At 39.7% G+C, this 10590-nt stretch overlaps 2 protein-coding genes across 3 annotated transcripts; one reads left to right on the plus strand and one right to left on the minus strand.

Moving 5' to 3' along the window:
- Positions 1–581: 581 nt before the first annotated feature.
- LOC119076759 (40S ribosomal protein S3) lies at positions 582–1895 on the minus strand. The gene is made up of 3 exons (XM_037183716.1): positions 1743–1895; positions 1232–1428; positions 582–1169 (listed from the first exon to the last, which is right to left on the minus strand). The coding sequence occupies exons 1-3, from the start codon at positions 1770–1772 to the stop codon at positions 659–661; spliced, it is 738 nt and encodes a 245-aa protein (XP_037039611.1). The 5' UTR covers positions 1773–1895; the 3' UTR covers positions 582–658.
- Positions 1896–4778: 2883 nt separating this feature from the next.
- Positions 4779–10590, plus strand: LOC119076741 (SAFB-like transcription modulator). 2 transcript variants are annotated; one of them, XM_037183685.1, is made up of 9 exons: positions 4779–5033; positions 5320–5685; positions 6584–6614; positions 7603–7747; positions 8086–8132; positions 8253–9129; positions 9409–9543; positions 9610–9912; positions 9970–10590. In XM_037183685.1, the coding sequence occupies exons 1-9, from the start codon at positions 4911–4913 to the stop codon at positions 10328–10330; spliced, it is 2388 nt and encodes a 795-aa protein (XP_037039580.1). In that variant the 5' UTR covers positions 4779–4910; the 3' UTR covers positions 10331–10590. The 2 variants fall into 2 exon arrangements, with proteins under 2 accessions (XP_037039580.1, XP_037039581.1); XM_037183686.1 differs by having other exon boundaries at positions 4787–5033; positions 7606–7747.

Below are 10590 nucleotides of genomic sequence, written 5' to 3' on the forward strand. Positions count from 1 at the left end.
CCAATGGTTCTTTCGATTTCGCCGAATTATTACCATAATTCGGAAGTTGATAAATTTAAGACATTTATCCACTTCCTAACCATCTTTGCTGTGCTACAAGGTATCTTCGAATAAAATGTTGTTACAGAAAACCTAAATAATTAGACACGGAACAGCAGACGCCACTACTCAATGAGAATAGCTAATCGGCATGTCTTCCTTCTTAATCAAACCAACGAAAAAAGTTTGCTGTTAATTGAACCGATATTATCAATTCGAGTCAGCATCCAGTATCCAGTAGTCACTCACCTTTTTTCTGCGCTACAGAATTCTGAATTCGTTGTCGGAAATTAATTACGAATAAATTATGGAGCTCAACCGATGGACAAAAACAAACAAAAAACGAATTGCAGCACAACAACGAGAATCGAAATCAATCAACGAAGATGAAAGGATTGTGTGCCGCTCAATCAGAATTTGTGTGTGTGTTGGAATCGTTTGCGTAGAAAGTGAATTTTTATTGAGGCAAAGCGATGTGCCATCATTTCATTGGCACCCATTGCACATGTGGGAAACTTTGGAAGACGAAAGCATAAAACTGGTTGGCTGGTTATGTTCTCAAAACATTTCTTTTTTATTCCCCCTTAATGTCGTAGAAATACAAAAAATCAGCTGTCTCTTAAACATCCAAATGTTCGTTGATGACTGGCTTCTCATCTCCGGTTGGCTGAAGAGTTTTGTATTCACTTTCTGGCTGTTCGTAGATGACCTCATCCTTTGGCTCTACGACGGATACATTGTCTGGCAATGGTTTCTTGGGTCCAGCTTTGCCGAGTGGATCATATGGCAACATGATTTTCACCTTGATGCCGAGTACACCTTGTCGCAACAGAACGTGACGTGTGGCTGTGTCCACATAATCGTTGCATGGATCGCCGGAATGGATCATCAAACCGTCAACGAATTTCATCGACTTAGCACGTTGACCACGTAGTTTACCGGACACAACAACTTCGCAACCCTTGGCGCCGGATTCCATGATAAATCGAAGTACACCGTAGCATGCACGACGAACGGCTAATCCACCAGTCAGTTTGTAGCGCAATGATTCAGCCTGAGCAATGGCGCACAATCCACGGGTTGCCACCTTTTCTGCGTAAAGTTCAACACTTCCCGAAGCGAAGTTGAATCTGTAAAATCGGACGAATGCGTTACGGATGATCCGTTCCATTGCATGCAATCGAAGTGTTACCTTTTTTGTACAACAGCTGTCAATTCACGAATGCGACGTCCCTTTTCTCCCAATACGTTTTGGGTCTTTGTGGCCATGATGATGATCTCTGTTCGTTGTGGTGTAACACGAACTTCGACACCGGAATAACCATCTTCAGCTAATTCACGAGTCAGGAACTCGTTCAATTCAGCTTTGAACATGCCATCGGCAACAAACTGGAAGGAGATACGAAAGTGAGGTTATGCTTCGTTAACTTTCTTAAATCAATGAAATGCTCCGTTTTTGTTGACAGAACGGATTTGCGTGGAATGCGTCCGAGAAATTCTGTCTACAAATGGTATTCAGATCCAATACATCAATCAATAAATGGATTTTCAAACAAATTCACTTGTCAAGTTCCACCTAGTCTTTACACTTCGTACACAACTCCCGTTAGACTAAATCCGAGTCAATTTCCGACTTCTACGAAGTGCTTAGGTTGTTCACATAACGTTAGTGGGCTTTTCGAGCGATTTAGAATTGCATTTACCTTTCGTTTTTTAGAAATAGCTAGACTCATGATTGCTGTCGTTGTTTTCAAGAACGTGGTTTCAAGCAAAAAGAAATGGCCGAGGTTTGTCGTGGAACCGATAGCGTATATTTTGACATACAGTGTGCTAGTGGTAATGGTATAATGATAATGGTAACGGCGGTAACGTGAACGCTCTGTTGTGTGCTATATCGTATATACCCGGTGAGGTCGGTTTAAATGATTCAATGTTCTGGTAAGTGTGATCTAGCAAATGTAGCAGGGTTTAATTTCAATTCTTAAAGTTTTTCGAAAATAACTAAGTGATTTAGTGTAGTGCTGGTGAGACAAAATGGTACCGAATTTCTACGGATTCAATTTCGAAAATGATGAACATTAAGTCAAGTGAAGCATACAACAGTCGGAGAAATAAAATTCTCACACATTTTTCTAAACGAGGTGAAAATTTTGACAGATGACCCATACGTTTTCTGTCAAAATTTCATTTCACCGACTGGTTGTGTTCTTGTCTTTAAAAAACAAAAAATTACTTTGAAACACGTAGATTTGTTGTTGTGATCGTAGGCTTTCAATACTTATTGAAAACCTAATCAAATAAGTGGATAATTTTCGGTCATAATCGAGTTTTAAAGCTAAAAAATATTAATCAAAAAACAAATTCATTTAATTTGGAGAAGCGGTCCTGATTGTAGCAGTTGGAAACTGGACCCACCGACAAACGACATTCGTAAAAGGCTATTTTGCTTGAATGTACGTTCACATGCAAAGTGTGTGGATTATTTAAACGTTTAAACGCAGCACTCGGAGGACTTTCCTTAAAAATCTCATTCCAAGAACTCACGACGCACTTGATGATTTTCATGAACTTTTTTCTCAAACTTCACATTCGAACTTGCGGCTCCGCTTTATTTACACTTACATAATTATCACTTAAGTACTTCGAAAAACAAGCTTAGGTTTGAAGGACCAATCCAAAAATAGTATCTTTTTCTTCGAACTTAATACCACAATTAAAATTTTTTTTGAATCGGACACACCATTTTTGTTTCCGAACGTTTATGGTGCTATCGATAGGGAATTTCAAGGTGATCATTTCGTAGAAGAAGTTTTTTTTTTTTTTAAACGACCTCTCCGGCTCGGGCGACTCTGAGTAAACTTGAAAATTTCAAAATCATGACTTTTTCAGAAAATTTTTCCCCGTAGTGAAACGACCCGGCCGGTTTTGATCTAATGGTAGTTTGTAGAGAATTGACAGACGATTCTAATAAAAGTATCGTCGGGTTGAAAGGTTGTAGCTGTGCGTCAGGGTGCGGCATCATAGTCCAATTTTATGGTTTTATCAATGAGCACCCCAACCGATTTTTCATTTTATTTGCTTAAAATGAAGGCTAGCACATCCCATTTAACATATCAAAAAATTGAGGGGGGTTTTTCAATTTTTTCAAAAAATCTTAAAAAACTTTCTTGTGGGTGCCCATATTCCTGAGATTTTTTAATGGGAATGTATGGAAAGTTCTACTAAAAATGAAATTAATTGCTATATACTGGTTGTCTCTGGTCTACCGAACAATTAAATGCACTCAAAAGAAATTTAACATTTTTACTTTGTGAATGTGGACAACTTTCACTGATTTTTTCACCATCGGGAAGCTTTCTGGTCATATCTAGCTCATCCACTGCTGGGTATAGCTTCAGTTACTACCATATCTCATAGCCTGAGACCGCACCTTTCCAAAAATACCAAACTTGCCCTATTCGCTATCTGGCTTGTATTCTTCACGGTGTCAAATATGTGGGTAAGTCGTATGTGGGTAAGAATGTATCACTTTGCATGTGAACTTCATTAAATCCAAGACCTCCTTATTTGACATAATTTGTAACTTTATTTCGGTTAAAATTGGAAATAAGAAACTGTCTCAAAAATCTTTCGAGTGGGTCGACTTACCCACATATTTGACACCGTGAAGAATACAAGCCAGATAGCGAATAGGGCAAGTTTGGTATTTTTGGAAAGGTGCGGTCTCAGGCTATGAGATATGGTAGCAACTGAAGCTATACCCAGCAGTGGATGAGCTAGATATGACCAGAAAGCTTCCCGATGGTGAAAAAATCAGTGAAAGTTGTCCACATTCACAAAGTAAAAATGTTAAATTTCTTTTTAGTGCATATAATTGTTCGGTAGACCAGAGACAACCAGTATATAGCAATTAATTTAATTTTTAGTAGAACTTTCCATACATTTCCATAAAAAAATCTCAGGAATGTGGGCACCCACAAGAAAGTTTTTTAAGATTTTTTGAAAAAATTGAAAAAACCCCTCTCAATTTTGTGATATGTTAAATGGGATGTGCTAGCCTTCATTTTAAGCCAATAAAATGAAAAATCGGTTGGGGTGCTCATTGATAAAACCATAAAATTGGACTTTGATGCCTCACCCTGACTCACAGCTACAGCCTTTCGACCCGACGATACTTTTATTAGAATCGTCTGTCAATTCTCTACAAACTACCATTAGATCAAAACCGGCCGGGTCGTTTCACTACGGGGAAAAATTTTCTGAAAAAGTCATGATTTTGAAATTTTCAAATTTTCTCAGAGTCGCCCGAGCCGGAGAGGTCGTTTAAAAAAAAAAACTTCTTCTACGAAATGATCACCTTGAAATTCCCTATCGATAGCACCATAAACGTCCGGAAACAAAAATGGTGTGTCCGATTCAAAAAAATTTTCACCATACGGAAAAATCAATCAACTGAACCGTTCCAATTTTGCTGACGGATTTTCATACAACAAATTCGGCTATCGTGATGCCAACCATAAGACTTAGTATGTTCCTGCGTTCTTAAAATGAAGGGACCTACTAAGATTATAGAGCTTTAAATGTCCTACTTAGATTCTGTTAGGGTTTTACAAACAAAAACCATTTTTGAATTTTCGGACTGTGTTGCCTTTTTTGAAATGAAAAAATCTGTTCGGTATACCGGTTATACCATATACCATCCTCTGACATTCATTGTTGAAGTGTCAAACCGGTACTGCCAACATTACCATTAAAATATCTTTAAGAATTTTCCACACGCCATTGTTCGAAGCAGCAAAAAATTATCATAAAATATTTCAGTATTGAGGTGTTAAGTTCTCCCTAAGCGATAATTACTTGATATCCAAATCATGGGAACTGAAGGCGGAAAAAGGTTATCGGAACTGAGAGTGTGTGACTTAAAAGTAGAATTAGAAAAGCGTTCCCTTGAAACGACAGGAGTCAAAATGGATCTCGTCAAACGTTTACAAGAGGTAAGTGGGTGAAATTACCATTTTTATTGTTTGTAATTGGTTAATGGTAATTTACAATCGGAAATTTTTGTTTGTATAAACAAAACTGATTTAAAAATTCAGTTTTTTGATGAAATTTTTATTGGGAGATAATTTGATGACATCGATGCTGTCACATCGAAGTTCGTAGTAAAATGTGATCTGTAAAGTAGACGAAAATTATATTCGTGACTGACAATAATTTCAAAGCATAATCGCGCAAAGCAAATCGAAATTTAATTTTATCAAAACAAAAAATCAATTCCAGGCTCTCATCGAAGAGAATATTGACCCAGATGACCACATATTCACATTGGAAGTCGGTTCGCCGAAGAAGCGTCTCAATTCCAGCCAAAAGTCTGACAATACCAATGGTGATGAGTCATTCATTTTGGAAGCGTCGGGCGAAGAAGGCTTAGACACTGACGATTTAATAGTAAAGGATGAAGCTGATGACGATGATGACGAGATCGTCGATGAGGTCGGAGAAATCGACAAGGAATCGTTTGTCGATGAATTGGAAAAAAGTAGCAGCGACATTCAACGGTTGAATAACGAGGCCAACAACGGAGAGAATGAAGATTCGTTGAATTTGACGATTGGTGAAGATGAAGAGAAAATATTCCAAGATGAGGTGAGTGGTCGACGTTATAATTATCATTTTTATTGCCGTGTAGCGTTGATTTTTATGCGTCAAGGATTGATTTACATTTACCAAAAAAGTACTCCGTGTGAGAGAGACAAAATTTAATTTTTTGAATTTTTCCTTTGTGTACTTGACAGCTCACTCTCTTGTTGAGTGGACAACATACTTAAAGTTTTATTTCCTCTTTCAAAAAAACCACTCCGTTTAGCTCAACCACTTTTATATTGTTGAAAGAGTAAATAAAGAGAAATCGGAGTGCATGTTTCGTAAGTGGAAATCAGGGGTAAGGCTAGATCTCCACTTACCAAAAAAGTACACCGTGTGAGAGATAAAATTGAATCTTTAAATTTTTGCTTTGTTTACTTGTTCTCTCACGGCTCTCACACGAAGTACTTTTTGTTGAGTGGAAACCATACTTAACGCAAACTCTTCGACGATTTTCTGTTTTGAATGTCGAGTCGATATTGTAGTAGGAAGCCTCCAGTGTAGAACCGACGTATGTACAAAGGAACGCTACAGATTCTGGCTACCAATCATGCCACTCTCAATAATTAGCCAAGTTTTGTTGAAGTGATTGGGATAACTTTGACGTTTGATTCATATATTCGAACTATTCGTAGCCTCAGTAAATAGTGCGCTACAATAGAAGACAAATAGTCGCCAATGGTGTAGTGGAAAATACATTCTAACAGCTGCACTAAGATTTGATGTCGTCGTTTCCACGCTTAGATCTCTGTGTTGAAAAGTATTCTTCTAGAGTCACCTTGGTGCACTCCAAAATTCACTAGGATGCGATAACTCTAAAAGCTTCACCTGTTGTGCATGTATTTACTAGACCTTCTTCACTGTCTTTCACACTAACGAGCGTCTTTGTTTCCTTTTCTAGGACACTGAGGAAAAATCTAAGGAGAAGCCAGGTAACTTTTTGACAAAAATAAATATTTTAGAACATTACGCCACCAACACCGCCCGCCTATTAGATATAAAATTGCCAATTTTTAAGTTAAGTTTATTGGAAAATTTATCACACAAAAAATGTTCGACTGCGCTCAACAATTTATTCCGCTGCTTCAAAAATTCAACTGCATCGGCATCTTGGACACCAACAATTTCCGTCAAAATGCCAGCCGAAAGTTTTTCATACCAAAAAATCGTGCTGTCGTAACACAATTGTCATGGACGCATAATAATTTCTAATTTGGAATGATGTGGTTGCTGTCCCGAAACACTTTCCCATTTCAATGGCTTCACGGATGATGACAAAATGTACGTCGGGCCGATTTACGGCCTTTGTTTCAATCAAAAAAATTTTTGGGCCTCAGAGTAGCATCAGAAAACTGTGCTCTGTACTGCAGTGATTGACAAGGATGGCGATTTGTTGCTGCCGAAAAGTCGAAACTATTCAGACATTGATTCAGTTCCGATATTATACCGAATTCCATGTGCCTTTTTGCCTCATTGTAAAATTGCATTCGAATCACCACGGAAAGAGAATCACAATTGTGATGTCACTGAACGACTAGCGCGATTTTTTGGTATGATACCCATCGCATGAAACAGCGATCGTCACATGACAAAAATATCGAAAGAGCCGCTCAAATTCTGGATTTTTTTCTGGCACACCTGAACAGTGGTAATGGTTCGTGATCTTGTATCACTGCTCATCATGGCCGCACTCATCGACAGAACATTGATCCAGAGCATCCGATTCGTATCTGTCCAATGGTTTTTATCTCACATTCTCAGACACAGACGAAATCCAAAATCTTCAGCCTTCCCTAGGTGATTGGGCAGTCTATTTGGAAGTTTCAACGTGCCGTCAGCTTACCGCCGAGCAACTACATCCACAATCATCACAAACCAAAAATTCATTAAAATTGAAATCCAATTTCCTATTTTACTTAGCAGAGAAAGCGGAAAAGGAAACAACGGACGTATCGAAATCAACGACAGCTGGGACAAAGGTTTCCAATGAGAATGGCGACGATAAATCTAGCAACAAGGCGTCCGCTGACAAAGAGGATGCAAAATCGGCGAAAAAGGATGATAGGTTGGTTGTTACACAAAAACAGATGCAAAATTTTATTCTGGGGCCCCTCCGTCGACGAATCGAAAGCGAAAAATTTAAAAAAAAGTTTTTTTTTGTTGTTGCTAATTGTCTGCTTTCAATTTTGATTTCAAAATGTTCAGTGCAAAATTCAAGTTTTTCAAGTGATCGAAACAGGAAAAAAGAAAAATTAGTTTTGAGTGTTTGATTGATCCATTAGCAAAAGCAATGCATAAGCAGAAACGGGAAACGGAGAAAGAGAGAGAATTCAAATTTTACAAAAATCAGCAAAATGGGACGTTCCGACAAGCATTATCTCAACAACATTTTTTAATTCACAGCGATCAGAAGACGTCGACAACGAAATCGTCTACCAAAGATGACAAAGGTAAATATTTTCTTCCGAGCAATTTGTAAATTACTTGTCCGACGTCGTTCAAAAACCAAGTTTTTTTTCGCTAAAAACAAAAAATTTCTTCAAAAATCTTACCAAATGCGGATGTTGCAGAAACCGCCTCCAAATCGTCCAAAACCAAAGCATCATCCTCATCATCCGGTTCGCGTAATCTATGGGTGTCTGGTCTGTCATCTTTGACCCGAGCCACAGACCTGAAAATCATTTTCTCCAAGTACGGAAAAGTGGTCGGGGCCAAAGTGGTAACGAACACACGTACACCGGGCACGCGTTGCTATGGTCTGGTCACAATGGGTTCCACCAGCGATGCGTCGAAATGTATCGAACATTTACATCGGACCGAATTGCATGGTCGCATCATTTCGGTGGAACGAACCAAGTCCGACATTTGTGTATCGAAGCCGACCAAGGCTGATGGTGAAAAGAAGGCGGACACTGCATCTGATCGCAAGAAAACGGAAAAGGAGGTGAAGAAAGACGACTCGACCGCTGGCAAAGAGTCGTCCGTCAATGGTGACAAGCCGGCTGACGCAAAGAAACGTGAAGTAACGGCTGAACGCAAACGAGAAAATGCACATCCTCAACGGCAGCGAATCACCGCCCGTATTTCACGCGAACAGAACGAAGCATCGTCAGCACCACGACGACCACCACATCGTCCGCGACCGGCCACAGGTGATGTTTTATCATTCCAGAAAATTCGCGATGAACGTGAACGTCAGTTGACGAATCAACGGTTGAGAGAACGTGAACGCAAATTGAGAGAAGAGGAACGTCGACGAGTGGAGGCACGCCGGCGTCAACGTGAAGAGGAAGAGCGATTGTTACGCGAACGGGAACGATTGAAGAAGGAACGGCTACGTCTCGAACGGGAGAAGGCCGACTTGTTGCGATTGGAAAGGGAACGACAGAAATTGGAAAGAGAAAAAATTGAACTGGAACGGTTGGAGCTGAAACGGCAGCAGCTAAAGTACGATTTTATTTTTGACCATTTTACAATCTCAAGACTTCTCTATAGTTTTACCTCTGTATTATCCCCAACATATGCAATGTCACCAAAGTGAAAACGCGCAAATCATTTCGTTCACATTTGGTGTTGCTTATAACTTTGAGTTCCATTTTAGGAAGACCAGTTGGTTTTAGTGTCTCATTTCGTTTTACCAAAGAAAATAATTTATTTTTCATTGACAAACTGCCGCCTAACATTTCATTCCTCTTTCTTTCCGCTATTGCATCGTTTGTATTCTAGAATCGAGGAAGCTAAGCGAGCGATTAAACGACCAGCTGAACATGATCGCTATGCGGATTCTGATCGGAAACGTTCTGCAAGTGATCGTCGATTCGAACCACCACCACCGCCACGTTTCGATACCAGCATAAGCAGGTAAATAATTTACGGTTTTGCGGTCACATTGAAACCCAAATTCTAAACTCTCGACAATCACTGTAGCCGATCAAGCGCTTACGACAGCCGTTCGTCCGATAAGAAGCGCCTCGATGACTATTCAACATCCAAACGGGATGATTACAAGCGTGATGAATACAAACGAGATCCGTTCAAACGTCCCGTTTCCGACTATCCGAAGCGTGATCTGGACTCCGCCAGGCACACAACTTCTAGTTCATACGATGCAAGATCCGTTCCGGTGCACCGAAGTGACGCAATCAGTTCGTCGTCATCGAAAGACCGTTACGCCATGGGACCGTCACAGAGCAGTTTCAACAGTCGTGTACGAGACGAACGAGACACTCGGTAATTTTTGCTCATTTTTGCGTCGGTGGATTGTGACTAACTATTCCATTTCCACAGTGCCTCAAATTTGCCGACTAAATCTCGCTATTTGGATAGCACATCATCGGACAGCCGTTATCCCGATGAACGAAGTGGTGGCGCATCGTGGGGTTCCAGTGTTCCATCGTCGACAGTGAAGCCATTCAGTCATATGCAATCGGTCGCTGGTAATGATCCATGGGGTCAGAATAAAACCGATTCGAGCTGGCGTTCACTCGATCAGAATGAGGACCGTTATGATCGTACGTACAACGAGCGAAAATCGCAGGTGACATCGTCACAATACATCGATCCGCCGAGACAGAATTCGTTCATCGGACGTCCGCAAGATCGTTACAACAGTCAAATATCGTCACGATTCGAAAATGGCCGATTTTAGGGGAGGTCGGAATAAATGGGGGTTTTTCTAGTGGGAAAGAGAGTCGACGACCATAACATCAAGTTGAATGTTTTGTTTCATCTCTTTTTTACGTTGACATTAGAATTGTATAACAAGAAATTATTGCAGCTCGGAAATATAGGAGCCACACACACATACTGTATCTAATCAATAGAATAAAATCGAAGAATCTTTCGATTTGTTGGAATTATTTTAAATAGATTTACATTTGAATAAATGTTGCATTATTCAGCTGAAAA

Source organism: Bradysia coprophila, unplaced genomic scaffold (genome assembly GCF_014529535.1).
Source record: "Bradysia coprophila strain Holo2 unplaced genomic scaffold, BU_Bcop_v1 contig_232, whole genome shotgun sequence".
NCBI classification, from domain to species: Eukaryota; Metazoa; Arthropoda; class Insecta; order Diptera; family Sciaridae; genus Bradysia; species Bradysia coprophila.